The following is a 26,030-nucleotide window of genomic DNA, read 5'->3' as shown; positions in this document are numbered from 1 at the left end:
TCTGGATGTAATAACACAACTCAAATTAGTTTTCCAGGAGCAGACTTCTTTTTATGTAACCATGTTTTATACAGATAGCAGCAGCTTATGTTTAAACTATTTAAGAGAACAAATAGCTGCAAAATGTACTTCAGATGGCCCTTCTCCTGCTAGCACTGTGTTGCTGGCTTGAAGGAAGCTACAAAAACAGCCTGTATGTTGCTGCTGCTTGGATGTAATTGTACTCAGTACTCAATGCCCACAGGACCTCGTGTTCAGGTAAAGATTTCTGCTCCTCTTGTTTTATTGCAATTCAGAGATCCACAGCATTGTCAACGGTAGAATGACTGAGAAAACAGAGCTGAAATGCAGAATGAAGCAGAAGTTCATCTTTTAACTTAGTCCAGAGTATCTTCTAGCATTAGGAAACACAGCTTCTTATCTGAACTGTGGCCCAGACTGACACATCACCCTGCTGGTTATGGGACCCAAGTGGAATTCCCACATTTTGGGAAGATAATACTGATTTGATTTCCCATTCTTCCTCTCCTTCCTTCCACATCTATTACTTAAGACAGGCTGTGTTTGCCATAGTTACCAGACCAAGAATTTCTTATACATCCTCCAGGTCGATATCAAACAACATCAATCTTTTCTGCTAAGGGGTATTTGATGCACACAGGTGCTGTGAAAAAGCTGAGACTACAAACAGGCATGTTGGGTGTCAGGAGAAGAACGAGAAACCAAGACAGGCTACTTTGGGAAAAAAAGATCCATTTTCTCATCCCTTCTCTTGCTTTTAGGAATGGGCTTGAGATACAAGAAATGAGTCTGATGGACCAACCACCTATTTCAAATACCAGAGTGAGGTACTGTTTAAGTATATCAGCAAATAGTAGAACATTCCTCCAATGCTCCTTCAGAATGCCCAGAAAATCTTTTACCTGACAGAATCACATGTGCTTAGGGGATCCAAATCCTGAAGTGATAAATGAAGTGGCCCAAGCATTTACCCTACCTGAAAATCTGGTTAAAGGGCAGAGAAGAAATTCAGCATTAAACATTCAGATAAGTTGCAGTGCTAGAAACACGCAGGAATTGCTACGTGTTCCTACCTCATTGTTCAGCAGGTTAAAAAAAGAAAAGTACATTTTTGTATTCTCTCAAGAGTCTTTCAAGTCTGCAGTGTTTCGTACAACCTCTCATAGGACAATGGCATAATGGAAGTTTCCTGATAGCACCTCTGCTCCTGTACTTCCCAGTACCTTCAAAGATGAGAAAATTGTGTTATCATAGAAGGCTTAAACATTTTTTTCCTCATTCATCCTCATGGCACAACTGAGATACTGACTGCTGGGCTCCCACTATGAAGTATCCAGATAGGGTTTCTGCCAGCTGCTCCATTGGCTTCAATCAACTGTTTCCTGTTTACACTGATAGCACCGTTTGGATAACTGAGGATGACACACAGTCTTTTCAGGAGGTCCAACACCACTGTCAGCCCATGTACAGATTTCAAAGGAAAAGACCAATGCAGCCCTAGGCAATCTGAGTTGCAGCAGAGGCTAAAAGGACACAAACATATTTTCTTTCTCATGCTAGAAGTGTATTTCTCAGAAACACTTGTATAAATCATGCAACAATAAAAATTCCACTGAAATGATATCCCACAAGTCAGCTGATTGGAGGGTAAGTCAATATGACCATGGCCTCCCCTGTTAGTAATGCAAAATTCCTGGAGGAAAGGAGAAGGGGAAAGGGGAAAGCAAAAGAAACATTCATCCTCTTATACTGCAGTAAAAGATGAGAAGTTTTCCTCTTAAAACTAAACATTTTCAGTAAGTATGATTAACAATACCATATGCCATTGCGGAGGGAATAACAGCTGCTGGAAGGAGACAGCATGGAGATTTATGGAGAACCTAAGAAGAGCAACCGCTGGCTTTCAGGCAACAACACAGCAGATCTGATGGCCTCCAGGTCTTCACTTTGAGCCTGTACTTTGCACGCTTCTCCCAGCAGCTCCTGAAATCCTCAGTGCTGAACCAAACCACGTTCCCAGGAGACACACAGTCTGGAGACAAAAGGCCCAGCACAAATCTTCCTGTTCAACATGTCATTAGCACATAACTGGATTTATCCACCGCATGTGATCATAGCTAAACTAGTCACCAGGAGAAATCCAGCTCTCAGCATAAGTTCCACTGAAATGACCATCAGCTTCTTCTGGAGTTCTACATGAGCACAAAGAAATTGTAAAATACAGTACGTGGGTCAACGAGGTGAACTTTGGAGACCAAATCTGTTTGATACAGAGCACATTTTTCTTTAGAGCTCACGTAGAACCTTCAATTCACAACACAGCATTTGCCAAGCATATTGAGTACCTTTCGCAGCTCAGCTGTCATCATCTTCCTACAGGATCTTGACATGAACAGTTCTGGGCTCATCATTTACCCACAAACAACACACATCCTGACAGACGATAGGAAATTCATTATATTTGTTAATCCAGAGGAGTGTTACGGGATTCAGCTTTACTCGATGTTTATTGAATTCAGAATTATGAAATCAAAACTCCTATTGAGGCAGCTCCAGGACTGAGAGGAGAATTAGACCCCGTGCTTTCAAAACCCAATTTTAATGTTCAATTGCAATATCACCGAAACAAAAAACCTCCCTCACATCTTACATCAGTGTTTGTGTCAGATTTGATATTTCTGGTGAGGTGAGAAAGAAATGCCATTTTAGCAAAATTTATATATATTTTTATGAACAAAAACACGTTTTATTTTAACATACATCTACTGGCAGCAGCATCGCTTGTCTGGGCAGACGCTGGATCTTTTGAAAAAGTTAAAGCCTTGGAATATGAAGCAACAGTGAAAAACACACATGGAACAATAAAATATTTAGAAAAAGAGAATTTGGCTTTATCTTACGTACACTAGACCAACAAGTTAAAGATGTGAATACCGCATTAATAACTCAGTTAACACAGCACGAGAAAAGACCATACCTTTGCTTTCTCTGAAAAGGAAAAACATTCTACTCATTTTTTTCTGCTCTGCATGCATTTCATTTTCCAAAATGCAACCAGGCGTGCATTACACACAGACTTCATCCTGCTTTGCCGAATACAGCTGCCATGAGCATTCTCTAGCGCTATGCAGAAGCCTTATGGAGTGAAAGGTGTTGGGGACAAGCTGAATCCGAGCCTAAGTGCCATTACTTTCAGCAGAGTGCAGCTTCAGAAACGTTACTACAAAGAACCAGCTTGGAATTGATGCTGTTTAAGTAGCAATTGATGCTGTTGAAGTAGCAAGCAACTTTTGGCAGCCAAAAAAAGGGCAGTGTGTAATGATGAGAGCTGAAACAAACAAACTTTATTTAAGAAAAAGCAGCGTCATTTTACTTCTCGTCTAGAATGATACCATACATGGCTATATAGCCCCCTGTGATAGCTGAATCAGACACTAACAGGCAAGCAGAGGGGGACATGGAGTGCATCACGCTTCCTGCATCAGTTGCACCGCACTGACACAGGCTGGGAAACACACAGCACACTCTAGGGACATACATGGAAAAAGAAAAAGAATAGAAACAAACAGAACATGGATCCATAGTGCCACAAACCTTCGGGCTCTGTGTTCTCTTTGAGGTGCACTTGCTTCAGTGGGCAGCAGAAGATTTCGTGACACTTAGCACGAAAAGGGGACTCTTTTTTCTTTAATTCCGCAGATTGGATCGAATCTTGCCGTAACATAATGTACTCCTGAGTGCCAGGGGGAGCGTCATCCATAACTGTGGTCACCACATAACAAAATGAACTCAAGTTAGAGCTTGAGGAAAGCAATCTAGAGAATTAAATCAACTACATAACGTCGGGGTTGGGGGGAAGAAAGGAGGGAGAGAAAGGTTTATAAGAAGGAAAATCAAATTTAAAGCATCTCAGTTGCGATGGCGGAGGGATGGGGAAAGTATCTACTTCTATATACACTTCTCATAAACATCAGCAATTTATATTGTTTCATGCAGCTTGCATTAACAGTAGAATAACTGCTTCAGAAAGCAACACGGTTCTCTCCTAAACCTTTATTCTCCTATAACACCCCTATCTGTTCTGCATGCAGGTTAAGAAACAAAAACAAAGCATGCTGTTGCAGCCTATCCACAGGTCATCTCTACGTTAACATCGCGGAGCAATCATTCCACGTCTGCAGGTAACACAGCACCAGCGTATCTATTCCCCAGCATAAAGAAAACATGCCTTTATCAGGATATGTAATTACACACAGTTCCTCAGAGCAAGGATAATAAACCACTGACATTTGACTTGATCGCCATTTCCAGTGGGTAGAAGAGTAGATGTACAAAGAGAAAGCACATTAATCCTTTTGACGGCTTTCTTGTAAAACAGCAAGACGTTTTTTCAAGTTGATCTTATAAATCAATACTGCCATTAATAACATAAATGATATGCAGTCTGAAGCAGTTTCTGAATGGAGTCAGACCATTAAATGGTAAAAAGATAAAATACAGAGCATACAGAAAAGCTCCCGCTACCTCAAAGCACTACATTACTAGAAAGAATTAAAACAATTTTCCACTATCTAAAAATGAAGCCCTAATAACAGAGATAGCAAGGTTCCTCAGCTTGCAGCTTTAAGCAACAAATCACCACTCAAGAATAGAAATTAAATACTTTTTAAAAGGACAGTCTGTAACCACGGCTAGTTATTCCTAATGGAATACACAGACACAGAACCACAGCCGAAATCACACCGCGCTCGTGCAACCACGCAGCAAATAAAAGAAACGTGTAATTAACCCAAGGAACAAGTAAAAACCCAAAGATCAGAAAAGTAACCCTTGACATGTTGGGCTATAACTGCAGAGGTAGCAGTGCTATGTGAACATGGTTCTGGAAGTGCTGGCTGCTAATTCGAGGAAGCAGCTGCATTGCTTAATATCTGTGAATGCATCATCAATTACATAAGCTGCCAGATTTAAACATGGGTCCCCCCAAACAGCTATGAACATCCTGCAATTTCATTCACTTGATTTTTATTGTTTTTTTTTTTTTTTTTTTTTTTATCTCCTACCAAGAATGGCATTAGTAAAAGAAGAAAAAAAAATGTATATAGGAGATAAATAAATGATTCAAGCTGATCATCTTTCCACAACGGGTAGTCACCTTCTTTAAGACCTCAATTAATCCACAGAAGACACCTGGCACCTCGGTGGTTGTTGCTTCATTAGACAACATGCAGAGCCAGTAACACAGGCTAATAATCCAGAAAAAGTACAATTAAAAGAGATGTACGAGTTAATAGAAAAGCACAAACGGTTCAAAAAAGAGCAGGAGGTCACTGGAGCACAAGGCCTAGGCTGCTGGATAATTGCTCCTTTAACAATACCAGTTTTGCTTTGGCTGGTTTGAAGGTTACGCACGTGTTCACAAAACATACTGACAGCAGCCAAGACGAGCCAAGGACCAACAAGCCCTGATGGGTCTCTCCTCCAAGAAGTCACCATGCAGACGGTGCTGCTGCAGGAGCACAAAACCACCAGTGAGCTGTGTGCAGTGACACCGACATCAACGGCATGAGAAGCCTACGGCACGTCCCTCTGACATTTACAGGGATAAAGGATAACGTGCGTCGAGAATCACGGGAAGCCAGCAGAGGAGTGAAACATGCAGCCACCTTCTGCCAACAAGCTGGCTGACCTGCAGCACAAACAGCCTCAGGTAAGAGATATGGCCCTGGGGTGGCCCCTGGAGTGGCAGAGCCCTTCCAGAGAAGCCCCACTCAGCTGTGGGAGCTGAAGAATTGCTCACAGCTCTCACTGCTGTACGGTGCAGGAGCACTGCTTTAGCAAAGCAATACAAACTGTAAAAAAAATAATAATAATACGCAGACAGCTGTTATCAGCCACTTAATAGGGTCAATAGGGGAGAACAAGCTACTGGTGATTATCTGTGGTAGGAATAAGGACCAACTCCAGCTACAAGAGCTGCTTGGCAATTGGGTGCTATTGCTCTGAGTTTAGAGGGCTCACACATCTGCAAATCAATTCCAAGGACCAGTTCTGTTTATCAAGTGTCTGGCAAAGTGCTTGGCATCATTAGGTAGCTGCATCCCTCTCTCAGGTATTCTCACTAAGACAGGTGGAGGAGATCTAACTCACCCCTTGCCACTCACACACTGATCACCTGCAGACAGATTTTCAATGTGAATAAGCCACAAAGAGAACCACACCTCCAACAAATGACAAACGTGCTTAAATCAGCAAACATGCAATGGGTTACTTGAACACAGGGATAAAGAGCTGAGGAATATCACAGCACAGCACTGGTATGTGGAGTAAATACAAGGAATCACAGTTCTAAAGAAGCTTAATGCTGAGATGATGTATGGGTAACATAATTGATACCAGTGTTTTGACAGAAACAGCTAAAACCTTTTCTTAACATGATGAATGGCCCCAAGTCAGAAGGAGAATTTATGGCAAAACTAGAAAAAAACCCTAACCCCAAAGCCTCATTTTCCTGCTGTGATGACAGCCAGACACCCTCGTGGAGCCACTGAAATGACAGCTCCAGATATGGGTGCAAGCCACCAATCCTCTGCGAAGCTACAGCCACAGAGAATGTAAGCAAAAAGCTTTGAAAAGCTGATGTCTATTTCAATGACTAAAAGTAACCAGTGTCCAACCATGGAAGGGTCATTGTTCAACACCTGTGAATAAACCACTTGGAAATGGGAGAAATATAATGAAAGAATCTGGTATGATTTTGCTAACAACAGAAGCAATTACCCACCCACTACAGGAGGTAACAGACAGTAAATATTAGGGAAGTAACAAACTTGCAAAGCATTAATTACATCCTGTGCTGTATGGCTAATTTGGGGGAAAAACCACGACCACACTCAACAAGGGCTGCAGAAGACCCATGAAAAACCCCTCAAATGCTCCATCATGTGGGTGCTGTCCTCAAGAGCAGCTAGAAGAAACCTCTGTTGAGGCATATCTACATCTCCTTGGCCATCTTCCTGAGGGCAGATGTGCAGTCATCCTGCCAGGCTCCCACGTCCAGCTATTCCTCTGTTATCCTTCAGTAGCTGCTCACCCCAACTCCATCCCCATGGGCATGATGCCTCATTTGTCTGCACATCCATCATCTCATGAATCAAAGAGGGACAAGACTCAGACACAGGTGATTAAGATACTAATATTCTTAGTATTCTCAGCTGGAAGGTGATTAAAAAAGACCCCACAACTTCACATATATCTATTTTTTTGGATTTTGTTGTTGTTATTTTTGGTGGGGAGACTGAAAGCACAGCGACTATGAATATATGAAAATAATCTGTTCAGTAGTTGGCATAAGATAATTGCAGTAACCATTATGTTCCCTACATGGAAACATTTAACTTGCTAAATATCATTCTGTAGCACATTCCTGAGTTTTTAAAAAATGAAAATAATTACAATAATAAAAGTTTGCTGACATCAAGCCAGCATGAAAAAAAAGCTCCTTTCTTCCTATAAGGCCTGCTGAGTGGAAGGAAAGCCATCTCTAAGATGACTACCAGCACCAGGATGGCTTTTTCGAGATAAATTCAAACATGTTTACATTATATAATCACACCAGCTAAATAAACTCTGCTGGTTTACGTTTTTATGTCCAACTACATTTCAGGGCATTGCATCTAGGATTGCCAGAAACCATAACATCAAGCCTGTCCATAGGCCTTGACTCTGGTTCCAGCTGAACAATCCGTAATATAATTCAGACTTTAATAAAGCTGCAAGGAAGCTTTCTTTTCCCCCTATTTTTCACAAGGACAGGTTTCAGCTCTGTTAGCAGAAGGCTGTAGCAGCCATAGAGCAAATCTGTCTGAGCACCCAGGCAAGAGAAATCTCCATGCTCCTGTCAGGCTCAGTGGGCAGTACTGGTGTAGGCGGACAGTTGGACTACATGAAATTAGAGGTCTCTTCCAATCTTAATGATTCTATGACTTTTTCTGTTCATGTGACACAGTTTAACACAATTTTTGTGCTTCTGTGGACCAGTGTTGACTTCCACCCCTGACCTTCCAAGTCATTACTGGATACATGATTTTCCTCCTTCAGATTCCCTTGCTTTTCTTATTCTCTTTTACATACTGCTGGCCCAAGATACTAATACTTGCAATAGATTACTCTGCTTTTAGCATTTCAGAGGGACTGAAGTCAGAGCTCTACACTCCACCTTCAACATGATATTTGAGTGCCTCTTAAATCACACATCTAGAAACAGAACAAAAATCCCCTCATTGTCACAAGTGAATAAGTTATAACAACAACAATAAAAGCATTCTCCCAACACAACTCTTTTGGAAGGACAATGCAAAGGGCAGCAGCACACACCAGTGATGCTCACTGAGCATCTCCTTCATCCTCTGCCACCCACAGAAATGAAAAAAGGATCAGGAGGGATGTGACCACAGCCTCTGAGGATGGTTAGACCTATGCAGGATTATTTCCCCCCCCACCTCCTTTTTAGGGAAAATATTAGGATATCAAGTTGCTTTCGGCACCTTGTGAGGACAAACCTTACAAAATCCTCCTAGCTTGTTTAAATCAGTGCATGCAGTACAGGGAGCGGGGAGAAAAGAGGAATATTTTTTTGTAATACCACTTCCACATTGAAGCAGCTGGTGAAAAGCTCTCAGGTATATACCTGAGAACAAGAACAAGAACAAGTGCAAGAACAATTTCCTCTGCTTCTTTTCATTTGTGCTTTGTTTTCTCCCTGCTTTATTCCAGATGAAGATGTGATTTCTGCTTGGTATCTGAACAACATCGTGGCACAAAAATCCTTACAAGTTAGTAAAAAAAAAAAAAAAAAAAAAACAACAAAAAAAGAATTTCTATTCCGGGGTTGTGGTAAACTCAAATCCTCATATTGGCAACACGGCCCATTTATATATTTCCCTGCCCAGCTTTGTTGAAATCACAAAGAAGTGTTCTCACCAACAGCCCAGGGATGTCAGCATCACAAGTCAGAAACTTCACTTTCATCATGCACCTGTGTGTCCACAGTGCTCAAATTGGGCTGATTCTATTTCTGATTTTCACAGTGAAGGTCGGGAAATCAGAGCAGCTGCGTTTGCTAATTTTAATTTGCAACAAGCTTTTTCTGGACAGTTTGATGGCATGCATAAGTGCAGCACAAATTGTGGGATGGGCAGTAGTTGTCTGGAAGAGCTCGGATACTTACAGCCTTGGAGAAGTAAATTCCTTGTCTAACAGAGAGATTTTACTACCTGAACTAATGATGTTTCATGCTGCTGATCTGAATTAGATTGTGCTGGTTATTAGGAGCTGGGGCTTTGGGGATTCAATAGTAGATTCTCTAAGAAGAGCATCAATAGAAGATGCTCTTCTCTAGTGGGAGATGGATGTTCCCCATCCCACATCAACCACCATTTTTACTCACTTTCCCAGCAGCAGCAGCTGACCACACCAGCTTACATCTCAATATCCAAAAAGCACAGAGCTGCTGCAGTCAGAGCAGAGGCTGCAGCATTTGCATCCCCACAGATATCTGACAAATCCTAATCCTACTTGGGGGCCTAGAATGAAGCAAAGCAGTGATCAGAAATCCCTTCTGCAAAAGGCTGTGAGAAGGAATGGAGAGCCATTCCCTGACAAGCATGAGCAAAGCAGGAGGTCCAACTTGGTTCACCAACCGCGACGCCTCAATCCCCAGAAAACAGGAACAAAACCCATTTAAATCTGCTCCAGTGCATCTGCAGGCAGCTTTCTCCTCAGCGAGACAGCATTCCTCCTTGTCTTACAATCAAAATTGAATGCCTGCAGCCTTTTGAGCATGTTTCTTTCAGTAGGAGTACGAATTTCTAAACTTTTTGATCTGCTGAAAAATTCTGAAATATGCCCTCTTTGGGTCAAACACACAGAATAATTTTTTCCACGTCTTCTCAAAATATTTGCACAGAACGCTCCCCCTTGACCTAAAAGAGTAATTGGATTAACTGCTAGCAGTAATAGGCTGTTATCCTTTGAAAAGACGAGCCAAGATAAGGCTGTATTTAGATCATTGTGCACACCAAAGACAATGACATCCAACATCAGAAAATTCTACTAAGAGTGTGGCTTCGCTTCTCTTTCCCCATGCAGAAAAGGTACTGCGTTCTGCACACAGCCTTATCTCCCAGCTGCCCCATCCCTGGGGGCATTCAAGGCCAGGCTGGATGTGGCTCTGCACAGCCTGATCTGGTGGCTGGCGATCCTGCACATAGCAGAGGGTTGAAACTAGATGATCACTGTGGTCTTTTTCAAGCCAGGCCATTCTATGATTCAGTGATGCAGCTGCCCACAGCTGCTCTTCCACTCTGGTTTGGGACCGTGGTTTGGGAAAGCTGCATTTTCCTCTCTGATTGTTGCTAGATGATGCTTTCAGCCTTCTGCATGCAAGGTGTGGTCAGGATGCACACTCTTGCTCCTCGAGGGCCTAAGCAACACCTACAACTTGCTTACAGCAGGGCAACCCACTGCCTTCTCCTCCCCAGCCATCAGATCTGCAGTTTTGCTATGCTGGACTAATTCAGCTCTGCAGCTCGGTTCACCGCTTTGCCACGCTTGCCACTAAATGAATCAATATTGCTTCCTTGCCTACTCCTAGTGGCTTTCTGCTTTTCCCCATCTGCCAAAGTAAACGCAAGCTGGCTGCTTTCCAAGCAGGTGGGCTGCTCCACGCACCACCACACATGAGATAGTAATTCACAGTGTACAATTCATTGCTCTGAAGCATCTGCTGAGAGCCACGGGCACACGGACAGGCGGAGAGCTGTAAGCATCCCCACAGCATCACTAGGGTCACTTTTTGGAGAGCAGCTGAACAACCCATCCTGACTGTATGACCACCAAAAGGCACTGCACTGTATGAAGTTCTGGCTGCCATTAAAAGAGCCAGAGACAAGCAAAGAATGCTTCTATTCCTAAGAAAATATTACTTTGTGGTGAAAGCCAGGAGGAGGTGGCAAGAGAACTGCCAGGATGGTCCAGTGATGAGTAGGAAGCTGGCAGCTTATGGGAAAGCTTTGGAGAGCTGTGGTTCACCGTTTATGAATCACAGAATCATAGAATCATTAAGGTTGGAAAAGGCCAATAAGATCATCTAGTTCAACCATGAAACAGTGGAATGCTCTTGTGCAACATAACTTTATTTATTAATGTAGCCCTATTTAGAGCTGGGAGAATAAAATGACAAAAGAAGACAACAGAAATAGAAGTGCCTGTAGCTTTCCTTGCTATTTATAGAGTATCTATTGACAACACCAGAGCTACAAAAAGGAAACAAATTTCCCTTGAGGTGAAGGGAAAAAATGCAACACTGATAGGAATCAGAATAATCCTGGAGGAGGAAGGAACAGTACCCAGCCAAAGGCAACAAAATCCTCAAATAAAAGACTGAATCTCTCCTGGAAACCTGCAAGTAGGAACAGCCATACCTCCTGGGATGCAGGAGATGAACAGCAGCAGTCCTCCAAAATTCCTTTTCAAGGCTCTCCACTGCTGCAGCTGTTGGGCATTTTGCTTGGAAGAAAGGGGCAAGAATGGAAGCATCATTCAGGAAGGTGACACCTCCCAATTATTTGCCTCATTTCCTGTGGATTAACAAAAGGAGGGAGGCAAGAAATGAAGTGTTTTAAAATTGAAACCCATTACAGAAAGAGCTGTTCTGAGAAACGGCCTCCGAGGAAATCTTTCAAAGCAAAACACAGAAAACTAATCAGCAGGAGTGAAAACCCTTGGCATGCCAGGGAGAGCAGCACGGTTGCACTGCCTCAGGAGGCAGCAGGCACCTGTGGGCTGCTGCTTAGATGAAAGGGGAGGCTTTTCTAAACATACAGATGTATGTATATGAGGGCTGCTCCAAAAGTAATACCTCCTGTTTTATTATGTTGGCCCATGATGTTGGTGGCATATTTGGTGGGATGGTAGATTTGTACCAGCACAGCACACAGGCTCTTGTTCATTGCTGGTGAAAAATGCATAGCTAATGGTGGTATGTTGAAAAATAGCGTGGTGTAGCTGAGAATTTGCTCTACCAAATAGTGTTATTGAGCTCTTTGCATCTGTTGTAGTTTCCATGGAAATAAATAGCAAGCATTACTTTTGGAGCAACCTACAAACTGACAACACTTTGTTTTTTAAAACAGTCAAATGAAAGGCTGCAGTTTTTTCCTGCTGCTCTTTTCTTGTGCTACGGCTTTTGTTCAATTTAACTCCATTTTCCAGCAAATTGCTCACCCTCAAGAACACAATCCAACCACAGACCCAACGGAGTCACTCACACAACCAAGAGAAGCTGCTGCCTGCACTGCCATCTGTATTTGCCTGCACAGCACCTCCTGCAGAAGCCACCGCCTGAGCAGCCAGCAGCTCTCTAACAGCAAAGATGAGACTGAATGAATTTAACCACGAGCCAACTTCCTTACTTTGCTCTGTCCCAGGAAGCATTAAGCCACTGTATTCACTTGAATGAAGTATCATTTGAGAAGAATGTGCAACAATACTGACCATTTTTTCCCTCCTCTTCCCAAAAAGGACCACACTTCAAAAACTTCATTTGACAAAGCACTCGTGTGTGAGCTTATTTTCTCCCCTCTCTACAGTAACCTAAATCCCTTTGGACATCCTTCAAACCCATATGCATTGATATTATCACTGCTGTACAACTACAGCGCACTTGCTGCACATACACAGAGGGGTTTTGCTTTTCACTGTAAATCAATTTAATCAGCACCATGCCAAATCAGCACAAGATTAAGCTACCTGATCTCCTGCTACCGCCCACTTTAATGATTGTGCTCAGAGCAGTTTCACGTTCTGTCTATTGAGACCAATCTCAGCCACCCAACTTCCTTCTGTACAGCATTGTGGTGCTTCCACACGGTGGACAGCACAGCCACAAGCAGCTTAATTGCACCAGAACTGCAATAATTTCCATACCAACTTCAAATTACGGTCATGGACAGCAGGAATGATGTTGCTGCCTTGCTGTGAGCACAAATGTGCAGTGACTTGGCTAACGAAAGCAAGGTCAGGGAGCACACAAGGAGGACTTTCGCTGTCCATTTATTGCTGTTCGATGAGAGGGGCACACAGCAGGACCCCAAGCTGCCCACATCACAGCAAGCATGATGCTCCCAGCCCCCCCCTTGGAGAGCAAATGGCAAAATGATCAAATAAAGCTGTTCTGGTCAAACTGAAATAACAGTACCGTTTCTTGCCTTTATGTCTATATATCTTTACACTACATTGCCTGTGCTTACATTGGTGTTCAGCAACGTAAATGCCATAAAGAGTAACCCAAGGCAGCAAACAGTAGAGCTCCATGAAAAAAAATAAAATTGTCACATTTCACATTTCAGTGCACGGAATGAATTCTGCGCTTCTCTGCTCGTAACAGCACATCAAAGTTAGCAAAGACAAATGGCACTCCAAGAAAAAAGACAACATGTCAATACTGAGGTATGCTGAAGATGTAGCAAGTGGCCTTCATTTTAGCAGAGGTGAAAGCCACTCTTTTTAACACACAGTTGGAGTTGGGGAGCAGTCCCTAGGGATACCACAGTCCCATTCTGAACTGTTTTGAAACCATCTGTATTAGACACAAATCACTATTTGGTGTCATTACCATATTTATGCCTACTGGGCCTTTACATAGTTCAAAATAAATTAGAATGCTTATTCTGGACTGCTATTCTAACACTTGAAAATGTACAAAGAACTTTTTGTCGCTGTGAATGTCTGAAATTTGTGGATTCACATCAGCTTCAGTTAAATAGGAAAAAAAAAATCAAGACAAGCTTCAGAGCAATTTGCAATACTTGAAAATTTGGCTCATACATCTGTCAAAACAAGTGCTTGAGTATGTAGGTCCTGCAAACACTCATTACTGAGCTTCGCACTGCTTTGGACAATTCAATTTTACAAAGAGTGAGCTCAGCAGTACTTGCATGGTTCCTAATTACCTGTGTTGGAGTCCTTCCATTGCTCCCTGCCCTGGGTGCCACATAAGCACTCGTAGTATTTTTAATATTAGCCGCCACGACTTCATCTGCATCTCAAGTGACTGCCGGAGAATAGAAAAGACATTTTAAGAGTTTCTTGTAGAATTAATTTAAGAAATGAGGTCTTTGCAGGTTCAAAAAAAAAAAAAAAATCCTCCTTTCCTTTTACTTTTCAGTCTACTGTAATTTCCACATTACCGATGCACTGTGCTCCTGAAATGAAATCCTAAAGAGACTTTTATAAAACTTTATTAGCATTTCCGTCTGCCTTTACCCATTCATTTCCCAGCAATTACACAACTGACGAGGCTGACTCTCTCACTGCACACTACGCCCCACATTAAAGAGAATGGGACAAAGGCAGCAGGCAGGAGAGATGCTGTCCCACCCCAACCTGCCTCCAACACATCCCAGCTTTGGTTTCTTGGGACCAAACCCATGCGAAGCCATCTCTGGGAGGAAGGCGATGGTGACTTTGAGCTGCTTCTCCTTGTCCTGAGCTGCCACCCAGATGTGGGATGAGGCTGCCCTGGGTGCCCGTGGATCTCCAGGCTGCTGAACACACTGATCAGAGATGACTCACTGTCACTCTCACACGCAATAAAATGGCTCTGTCAATTTTCTGACTCAAATTATCGCTGTAATTGTTGTATCTCACAGCTGAGGAGCTGCCACCAGCACTGACTCAATTGCCAAGAGCTGGGTTGGGCTGCTCGTGCCGCTGGGGCTCAGGCCTTGCCTCTACCCACCAGAAGTCATTCTCTCCCACCAGGTAAAATAACAAAAGAGAGCTTCCCTCGGCCAAATCTGACAGATCTGCACTGAAATTTCTCTCCAGGAATGCTTTGCATACCGTGTATTAATAGAGTCTGACGAATGGCTTGAGCTTCACATCATGGTTAGACAAAGTGTCACGCTGCAGGCACTGCCTGCAAGGGCACTTGAAATAGCTGTGGGTGAGCAAAACAGAAGCTGTGTGGAGAGCTGACACGTTGTACGGTCACTGTGTTCCATTTGTTTATTCTCAGAAAAGTGAAAATAATGGGCTTTTGGCTGAAATTTTAGGGAAAAAGAGGCTAAGATCTCAATACTCGTTCCTTCAGTAAATATTCAGCCACACAGAGCAAAGCAGAGAGCCAGAACAAGAAACATAAGGTAATTAAGAGCTCCACAGAAGCTTGTAGGGAATCAAAATGTAGTCGGACGCAAGTTGCATAAACACAAGTTCAACACTTCCTTAAACAAATGCTCTCCAGAGCCCCCCAGCTCCTCACCACCCAACACTTACCGCTGTTCAGCTGCGACCTGACCATGCAGCTCTTAGCCAAGCTCAACCAGAACTCCTGAGTGCCACAACCTCCATGCAGGGAAGGCCCTGTCCACGCACAGCATGGAAGCACCACGGTTGCAAAATCACAGTAAATCAGATCTGCAACTGGAAAACACCTGATGGCGTATCTGTGGCACATATGAGACTCCACAGCACTTCTCAGCAGCCACAGGACCATGCCTCCACTCCACATCTCTCACCAAGTGAGCACTGCACCTCGACAATGACATCCCTGCTTTCCTTCATTTAAATGGTTTATTTAATACAAAAGCATCCAACCCCCTTTCAATGCCTTTTTTTTTTTTTTTAAATCCTCTACCACACCATGATTAGAGCTTTAACTATTTACTTGACGTTATCTTGCACCTGGCAAATGTATTTTGATACTCCCAAGAAAGTCCCCTGCAGGATTTAGTCATCACTGGTCCTCGCACAGAGTTGTAATGGATCCCATTTACTATTTTACAACCATAACTCTCTCTAAGTCAGTCCTGCCAAGTCTAAGAGGTTCTTCAATGATTGCATTACCAGCGATGAGGTGCAGAAACCAGATTAGTATCTGACTTCCTGCAGGAGTTAAGTCTTTTTCCCTCCATTATGACATCTCAGTTTCTATGTTATTCAAAGCCATGCAAAGCCTGGCTTTTATTCTCTTACTGCTGTCACTTTGTATGCAACTTCTCTGCTCATTCTCTTATTGTTAATTAACTATTTTATACTGCGAATTCCCATTTTTAAGAGAAGTTACCATTGTCACAATAGCCCTGTAAGTGAATCATTACAAGTGTAACGCTTCCATAAATAACACATTACAAGATTTAAAATAAATATTTTTTTTTACAGTTATTGTAACACATTTGTCCTATGTGTAATAGAAACTGTGCACCCATGAAATTAAACTGCAGAAAAAAAAATTAATTTTCAAAGGCTTCATTCTCTGAAAAACTTATTGGTTTTAATTCTTTTTGCTCACCGTTTTTCCTTTTTGATCCTAAAATAGAAAGTAGAATACTAAAATAAATAAAAATGACAGCCTCTCACTGCAGAGCTGAATTAATGAACAGCAACCAAATTGCAGTGGAGACCAGAGAAGGGGAAAGCAAACACACCAATGACTGCCAGCAAACCTGGGGCAGGAGAACAACATTGCCAGACAAGTCTTTGGGAAAATTTCATAGAGTCAACTCCATGACTCTCTCTACAGGAGTCTGCAGTTTCCCAGGGTGATGCTCTTCTGCTTGGGGCAGGGACAAAATGGTCTGCAAAGATCTATGACCATAACACTGGGAACTGAGAGATGGGGTGCAGAGGCCAGGAGGATGACACACAATTCATCATCTCTGCTGGCAGCAGCACACCCACACAGGAAGTCAGCATCCTAAAGGGCCTCAAAAGCAACACCAAACACCTTCAGGATTAGAATTAAAAACCAGGGTCCTGACCATCAATGATCTCCATGCATTTTTAGAACACAGAGGGCAAAATGTCAAGGGTGGTTCATCGCTAATTGCATCTCCACATTTCTCCCTCCTGGAAGACATAGCAAATGCAATTACGCTTTGATTTGATGTCACTAAGCCTCTTGCAATTAATTCATTTATGCTCTCAAAGAATCCTCTGATAATGAAGAGCTCTGCACAGACCCTGGGGTCCGTATCAGCTTGGACTGACATGTATGAAGGCTACAGCAAGTGCCTGTTTCCATACTCTTCCCTCTGCCTTCTCACAGGTGTCAGGTCCATAGTTAACAATTCATTGCTCACCTCCTGCTGGTAACGACCCCTTGTTGATGACACATTCCTGATGATTAGCATTAACACAACTGAAGTACAACTTCATTGGGAGCTTTGGTTGGGTGGATGGCTGGCTGGGGGAGTCAGTGAGTGGGTGGGTGAGGATACTTTTCTTCCTCGTGCTGAAACTGTTAGAAAAGTCCACCCTTCTTTGGCTGACCCAACTTTTCCTTCAGTGGAATGCACTGCAAAACCTCTCCCTGATTTCTCCCAAGTGGCCTTTAAAACACTGTCAATTCATCCTGCTTAGTCAGCACCAGACACAGAAAGCTATTAAAGCCTAAGCCCTAAGAACTAATCTCTCACAGGCACTCGTGCCCACCCCAAAGAGCAGAGACACAACATACAGGAGTTGTTCCAGGCACCACTGCATAGCCAACGTATAAATTTTCTTCATACCTAAATCAGCAAGATTATAATTTTATTTTTGGCTCATTCTTCATCACAGTGCTAACAAAGCCTGGTCAGATAAGGCTACTGCAGGCTACCCAAGGCTAAATAACCCAAATACACCCCTCTGGCTCACAGCACATTGCTGTCAGTGCTGTTGGCATATGGAGAGCTTAGATGAAAACAAGAAAATACTGGGTAAAAACTATTCCAGAAACAGCTGAATATTTATGGCTTGTACACAGAAGCCTGACTGGCAAGTGAGTGCATGAGGTAAGATAAAAAGGAGTGACAAAAGAGTAACTTTTATTTGCACAGCGTACATTTAATGAATGCATCAACACTTGCAGATGATTAGAGCAAACCTAAGCATTCCAGCTGTAATTTTTAAGGGTTTGGACTTTATTTATTCCTCCCCCCCTCCCATAGTTGCAACTAAATATAATTTTTTGGCTTTTGCAAAGGCCTATTTCCATTTATAGCATCCAGATGACAGGCTGGGGACGATATTTTCCTAGCTGAGGCATCTGCCTCCTTGACAAAGGGAGAGATAATCACGTTGGGTGAAACAGGCTCGGCGTCTGTGACAAGCTTAAGATGTCAGAAATGGGAGCACGGCGTTCTGTCCCTCTGGATATTTTTTTTTCTTGAGAAATCTAGCCACATCTCATGCGAAACGCAGCCAGCTTGCAGCGCTGCTCTGCTGCCAGCAACAGGGAAAGGGAGGAGGGATGAGGCAGGGGACCGCTCAGCTTCCGAGGCTGCCACAGCTTCTATTTAATTGCTTGCTTATTTATTTAATTATGGCAGCAACGAGAGCGTCTGGTCAAGCTGCCAGCATGCTTTTCCTGAAACGACTCAGTGCTCTGAGATTACTTGTGCTGGACCTTCCTCCTTCCCTGCTGGATCTCCACCAAAGCACAGAGCAGCCCTTCTGTGTCCCCATCAAGGAGCAGCGAGGTGCCATGGGGGGCTGCAGGGAGGAAGCTCAGGACAAAAGGGATCTGGTAGGGACCAAGGCTGGAGAAGCATCTCCAGGTGGATTCAGTTCTCAGATCCAAGCAAATGCCCCAGTGTTTCCCCCCCAGTGTTTCCCACTGCCTCAGATCATCAATGAGCAATGGCACATCTCCCCCCAACGCTGATGAAGTCCTGCTTTTTTCAGTATTGATCAAACATTCTGGAGCCACGGATCAAATTGCAGCACTTATTAGGCAGATCAAGGTGTTGCTTTCTCTTCTGAGATGGGCCATTTGCTGCTGCAAAATGCCACCAAGTGAATCTGAGAGTCACATTAACCCGTAAGCGATTGCTTTCTGCAGGTGGCTGTTGGTTTAAATACTCAAACCAACATTCAAAGATTTTTAAGATCCTGTTTTGTCATGAGTTGTGATGTACCATGAGGAAGCTCCACTATTCTGACCCTTCACAAAGTTCTGAGTGAACAAGACTAAGAAATGCATCTGTTTTCTTTCCACCATTATTTCCCAAGAAACTCTGAAATGAGCCCAGACTCAGAAGGAATGAAAAAATGCCGTAGAAAGTTTTGCTGAAAAAATTTCATCTTCCTTGAAAGCAACACTACAATTCCAGCTATAGACTACTACTTATTGTAAGGTTGTATTTATCATGTCAGTGCTACCCCAGCAGACGAAATTCCATCTGAATTCACTGAAGCTAAGGTGCAGCCTCCACCCCACCTCCACCTGTCCTTGCTCAATGCTGAAGAGCGCAGAGCTCTGGACTCCTCACCACTTCTCTCCCAGTATAATCACATTTCTTTTTTGCTGAAGCAGTCCTCCTCCCCTCTCCTGCTTTACACTGGGGCCAACAGATTATCCTGCACTATGAATCCCATGACAGAACAGACTCTCACAACATGTGCCTCCTTCTGACACTGACTTAGCAGCTTCTTCAGGAAGATGAAATGCTTTGCTGAGATTTGAATGATGGAAGAACACAGCTAAAGTGCTGCTGACTACCACAGAGATGCTATAAGACAATATATTTTTATCTCCTTCAGTTCTCAGTTCAATGTATAACAGGTTAAATTGAGTGCCAGTGGTCTACACTCACCAATTTAATTACAGTCTTGTTAAATCATTATAACTAAAGGAAAAGGTCCAAGTCTACTCCTGGAAACATTTAATTGTGACTCCAGTTCTTCCTCATGAGTCCAAGGAGATTTAAGTCTGAAGCTCTACAATTGTAAAGATGGTGATTTGAAATACATTTGAAAAACGTGTCAATCACTTTTCACACTCCCTTCAACATTCAGCAAAGAATGACAGCAGAACAAACCAGTAGAGGCCTCTGGGGCTTCTAGTCCTTCTCTGTGACATAACTCCACAAGAACCACAGAATCACTAAGACTGGAAAAAAACCTCTAAGATCATCTAATCCAATCATCCACCCATCACCAATTATTGCCCACTGACCACATCCCTCAATGCCACATCTCCATGTTCTGTGACATCTCCAAGGACAGCGACCCCACCAGTCCCTGGACAGCTGTGCCAGAGCATCACTGCTCTTCCAGAGAACTTTTTCCTCATATCCAACCCAAACCTCCCCTGGTACAACTTGACGGCATTCCTTCTCATCCTATCAAGCTGCTCTGTTTTCTTTTATCTTATCCATTTGGGTTGGGCCAGCAAACACATTCTCTGTAAAGCATGAGTTATGCACAGCACAAAATTAATGGGATCACCCTCTCTGTGGAATAGTGACACCACTGGGTATTAAAGCAGAAATTTCCTGGAAATGTACATACATAGAAATGCCAGGAGAAGGCAGGAGGTGTGGAGGAGCGGTGGTACAAAAGGACAGAAATTCTGCATGTGTTCTGTCTCTCCACTCTCTCTCCCTGTTTTCCTTAGTGCTATTTTCCCTAGCGACTTCATCAATCATAAAGAGAAACAAAATGTACTCCTCCCATCCCATCATGTTCCTTCTACCTAGTGCTGCAGGGAGGGGGGCAAAGGCTATGCGGAAACCATGGTTCACACCTGGCTGCCCCTCAACATCATCAGAGCCAAGCATGTACCATTCACCCTTCCCATTGCAAGGGGACAGAGCCAACCAACACCCACAGGCTGGAAGGGAAAAGCAGCCAGGTCTAAGTCATCAGAGGACTGAGGATCTGGTAGGCACCACAGTGTATAATTTAAATGCAGATGCTTTTAGTCCAACTACTTAAAGTTTAACCCATTAGTTAGGGAAGTCATCTCTTACTGTACTCAGATCTGCTCCTTGTCATCTGCCAACCATTTCATGATCATCAAAATATTAAAAAGCTACAGCAGGCTTGTCCAGTGCACAGCAAGGAACAGAACCTCAGAATCATTTTGGTTGGAAGAGACCAGTAAGATCAACTAGGCCAACTATAGATTTGGTAACCCATTTCCCAAATACATTTCATACTGGTTTTGGCATAGTTCGACCACTCTGATGAATGGCAAGTTTTAATAACTATGGGCACACCTCAGCATAAAACTCAGATGTTAAAAATGTGTGCTGGAGACTTTCTCCCTGGATGTCATGAAAACCCAGAGCAATTACAGAAGCAAATAAATTATTAAGAGAGAAAAGTGACAGCTCTGGGAACTAATGCAAATCCCAGCGTGAATCTGGGTTGTTACTGACAGAGAGTTATTGTTCAGCAGGTGGTTGGTAATGGGTAAGAAAAGAGAAGTTGGTCCTGTTTTGAATGCCCCCCTCACCAATCACAGAAGGAAGAAACAACACAAGTTAGGGGTTTGGTGGCTGTCTGTCCCTTCGTTCTGCTCCAGACAAACAACCAAACCCTCACACTGGACCAGAGGTTGCCCTTCCAGCACCCATTCTCTCCCAGCTGCCTCAGTGCAGGCTGTGGAGCATTCTCCCCTGTTCCCAAGGAGCACTGCCTCATCTTTCCCCCACCTCCAGCCCCACTCCATGGGCTCCACCCCTGGAAACACAGCCTGGGTGGCAGGCAAATAAAGCAAGCTATGCACCCACATGCTCTGTCTTAAATTGGTTTCCAGCTCTCACATTGGAGTAAATTTAAAACTTGTAAACTTCTGCTGCCCTTGGCACTCTTGACATCTACGTATTTTCCCATTTCTATTTCTTTTCCTTAGACTCCTTTTCCTCTCCTGTGCATCTGACACAGGACTTGCCAGAAAGGACATGAGTGGGAGAAGATACCCAACAGGAGATGAATGAAAACTTTCAAATCAAACTTTTTTTTTTTTTTAAACAGGAAAGTAGAATTTTTCTTGCATTCAAACTACGATTTTTTTTTCCTCCTAGTTGAAATCTTTCCAAGAAAACAGACATGAGGTATAAAGGAGACAGAGGAGCACTAAAGAGGGGAAGTTTGTGGGTGGCGTTTTCATTCATATACTTCTTCACATAAAACAGTTTCGGGTTGTGTACTGGAGCAAAGTTATCTTTGCTAGCATTCAAGGGTGTAAAGATGGAGTAATCCAGGAATGCTCTTTGGTTTGGGGTGTTCAGTGCTCCTGAGGTTAACAAGATTATGCTACAGATTACATCTAAGATAAACCCTTAATACAACACATCAGCTAACAAACATGAGACCAAAAGCCTTCAGATGAGAACAGAAATCTTCATGTCTCCTCAATACCAGTGACCTCATCAAACATACAATATCAACCTAGTTTGAATGCTCTTAGTGTGAAGCATTTATACCAGAGCCCCAAACAGAGAAATACATTAAGTATTATATGTAAAAATTCATATACATATATGCATTGGCATGCATATATCCACACATGCCTGTGTTATCCTAACCTTATAAGAGAGAGGCTGTAGACCTGAAAAGGAGACTTGCAGTGATAAGTTCAAGACTGGCACCTGAATGGTTAGGATTGTTCTTTTAACACCTACCTGTTGGTACCTGCCTGTTGTATTATTAGAAAGGATTGCCCGCAGACTGAGGTACATTTAAATTCAAATTCTTCTACTTTATGTCATTATGCAATATGGCATGCTGCTGTTTGATTTGGTTTCAAATATTGCAGGCTAACAAACTTCCTTCCAAGCCATTAATTCAGAAATGTAATAAGGCTAGCACAACTGCACTGACTCATTTAAGCAATTTGATGTAAGCTGCACTTGCTAGAGCAGCTACCATCACACTCCTGTGACTGCTGCCTTGTTTTCAGACACCATCAGAGATCACCTGCCGTGCCAAATGCCTCTCCTGTCTCGGGAAAACCTCAGAGAAATAGTGAAACGGAAAACCTTGATCTGTTCAAGCTTTAACATTTGCTCAGTGAAGAAATACTGTAACATTTTTAGTTTCTGTTTCCATCCAGGAAAAGGTCATTCCACTGGATAAGAAGGGGGACTCTGCAACAACAAACAGCATTGTGAAGATGGTCATGCAGGACAAATGTTAGCAGATAAAACTGATAAATTTTCCGCCATATTTGGGGGCAAAGATGGTTTAAGATTACAGGAAGGAAAAGGTAGAAAAGACAAATCATGCGTATGTCACCACTGAAATACCAAGAACCAATCTGTGACCCCGGTGTGCAACCAAGGCCATTTGTCATTATAAAACCAGCAGTGATGAGAGGACTGCTGCACAGAGGTGGAGAAAAAGTGTTTCTGTGCTTATTGCTACTTAAATAAACCAAGAGAACACGAGAATCATTAAGGCTGGAAAAGACCTCTAAGCTCATCTGGTCCAACCCCAACCACACCACCACGTCCATCACCACGTCCCTCAGTGCCACATCCCCACAGTTCTGAACACCTCCAGGGTTGGTGACCCCAGCATTCCCTGGGCAGCTGTGCCAGTGCCTCACTGCTCTTTCTGTTAAGAAATTTTGGCTAATATATCCAACCTGAACCTCCCCTGGTGCAACGTAAAGCCTTAAAGAAGGTGCAAAGACAAACAAGGCAGCGAGCGTTTAGCCTTTAAGCAATGACATTTCCAAGTGTTCAAGTCATCACGTTTGGAATAATTAAGCCCAGCCACTGAACTAGCTCAGACCATTTCGAAAGCTGGAGGTGAATCGCAAAATCCTGAGCAAAACCAACTGTGAGTCTCTGCAATAGGCACATAAACACACAGACTGACTGACAATTTTTCAGCAGTTAAGTTCATAATCTCTCCTTGTCCACCTGTGACTTCTGCAGCTCACAGAAGCTGTCTGCAGCTTTTCTCCTTCATCAATCCTTTCCCCATCGTGTGCTGGCCTGATGTCCTTTTCAAACTGCCACACACTGAACAACTTTTACTGATGCTGTAGGGCCTCCAGGTGGAAGAAACCAAAGCTCTGATAACAATGGGGAACAGCTCAAGGAAATTCTCAACCAGAGAACAGCTCAGCTGCCTCTCAGAGCTTCCAGCCTCCATCTCGGTCGCAGACACCAGTACAGTCCAGAAAGGAGCAAAGGCCAAAACCTCACAAGTGCCTCTAGATAATACTCTCTAAATTACTCCTCACCATGAAGATGTGTTGTCTGGGAGACTACCAAATGTTTGCTGTACTCCAACAGATGCACATTCACAGTGCCAGACACCAGCTCTGAAACAACACAGCTTATGCTCTTTTCAGAATGCACCTTCACTTTAGTAAGTGCTCTGATATAAAGATGATTTGTTTTTAAACTAAGTTAAAAAAAAAAAGTTGCTCCTATTTGCTGTTAAATTACAGCTTTCATTTCTAAATATCTTCCTGCTCGTATCAGTTAAAATTGTGATCTCTTTTTGGTTCTGTTTTCCTTCAACTTTCTCTCTCATCAAGAAAATCCATGTAGTTAAGATTAGTTAATGCTTTGTTTTCCTTCTGTACACACAGAGATGCTACGCATTAAAGCATCGAAAGAAGTAAATCTAGAGAAGGACACTGCAGATACGCTATCGTGCATTAGCTTAGCAATGCTTTGGTCTTATTCCAGTGAAAAAAATGAAGAACCGCCCCAACCACCACAGCAATTTGTTCTTTGTGGATGTACAAGAGGAATAAGGGCCAGGAGTATTTCAGTCCTTTGAAGTTAAGAGTTTCCTCCAGCAACATCCAAAGAACATCAAACTATGCACCGAAATGATCAACACAACCCACGCACTGTGGACCCAGCTCTCCAAGAGCACCCATGTAAAGAAAACACTTTTTTTTTTTTTAATCACTACTATTTTTTCCCCCCACCTCATACATCTCTTTTATTTCATCTTCAAGTGGGATAAACCTGTAACAGCAGCTCCAGCCATTCCGGCTCCCCCCGATGCTCCTCCTTCTCCACACCACTGAACGCTGAGTTTTGCTCCCCCAACTCAAAAGGTGAAGAAGTTCACTTGTTTATGGAACAACTTCACTGGACAAGTGTCCTTTCAACTTCTTCTCTCAGTTTCTTACACTCTTAACTCCAACACAACAACCACTTGCCATAGCATTTTAGGAAGTGTCAACATAACTAAGCATTAGACTAAAATTCAAAGGTGAAGAATTGATGGGACGTAGGATGTTTTAATAAAAATAAGCTACAGATAAGCAAACCAGCCTCAATACAAGCGTACAGAAAAACTCCTTTGAAGGAGAGCTTTCTCCACCTACACAATCCTTGAGGGTGAAGGGACCTTTGGAAAAATGGAACAGTGCATTCCAAATCCCACAACAGACAATGTGCAATACAGCCCTGCCTTCAAACTCATCAGCAGGCAGTTAAGCCTGCACAATACAAGCTAGGATCTACTTAAACACTGTCACTGTCAAGTGGATATATCTTCATCTTGTCCAAGGGCACTTAAAACACGGCAACATTTTGTTTCTAGCTGTAGAAATGTACTCTTATCCGCCATACTTTCCAGTGAGACGGAAGAAATCAGCGTTGCTCTGAATTACGTGCTATGAACAGAGTGCCATTAGACTCATGAGAGGTTGATTACAGCACTACATTCATTAAACCAGTAAGGGAACATATTTTATTTGAACCAAGGCTTCCTTTCAACAGAGAGCACTGAAAGCAAAAGAAGAAAACTTCTTGTGGCGTCTGCAAATATCCCTTTTTTAATGGTTTATATATCAAGTTATTGCTTCAAAGCAACAGAGCCGCTAAAGCAGTTACAGGAGGAACATCTTACCCTCAAAACACATCATTATGGGGTACAAAGAAAAGGGGCCAAGGTGGCCCCTAGGGAAAGGCTGGTCCCAGAAAACAGCTTGTGATGGCTCAGAGTCAAGGAAATAAATAGGGTGTGAGGAAAAGATCCAGGCAAAGCACTGCAGGCACAAGCCAAAAGAGAGATGGACTATAGAGGACAAAGCAAGCAGGGGCTTTAGCTACCCAGCAAAGAAGGAGCCCCACATCTCCAACCTTGGCCAACAGACTTCCACCTTCTCTCCATGTAACCCACTCCCAGACGTGCTGACTCCATAGGACATAAGGCACGACTGCTTTGTTTTTTAAGGTCTGCTCCAGGCAACACAT

The 26,030-nt window shown here is 43.0% G+C and overlaps 1 protein-coding gene across 3 annotated transcripts in view; it reads right to left on the bottom strand.

Annotated features, from left to right (window-relative positions):
- FGF13 (fibroblast growth factor 13) overlaps positions 1 to 26,030 on the bottom strand; it is a 211,141-nt gene that overhangs the window by 97,174 nt on the left and 87,937 nt on the right. For 2 of the 3 annotated variants that reach the window (XM_090150319.1, XM_090150322.1), the window contains exon 2: positions 3,616 to 3,783. In XM_090150319.1, the coding sequence (XP_090006445.1) occupies positions 3,616 to 3,783 (168 nt within the window). Of the gene's footprint in view, positions 1 to 3,615; positions 3,784 to 11,504; positions 11,723 to 26,030 lie in introns of those variants that run through there. The other variant, XM_090150320.1, reaches the window with a different exon arrangement.

This window comes from Phasianus colchicus, chromosome 14 (assembly GCF_987193195.1).
Source record: "Phasianus colchicus chromosome 14, bPhaCol1.hap1.1, whole genome shotgun sequence".
Lineage (NCBI taxonomy): Eukaryota > Metazoa > Chordata > Aves > Galliformes > Phasianidae > Phasianus > Phasianus colchicus.
Note: the sequence above shows the minus strand (reverse complement) of the source record. Positions and strands in the feature narration are given on the sequence as shown.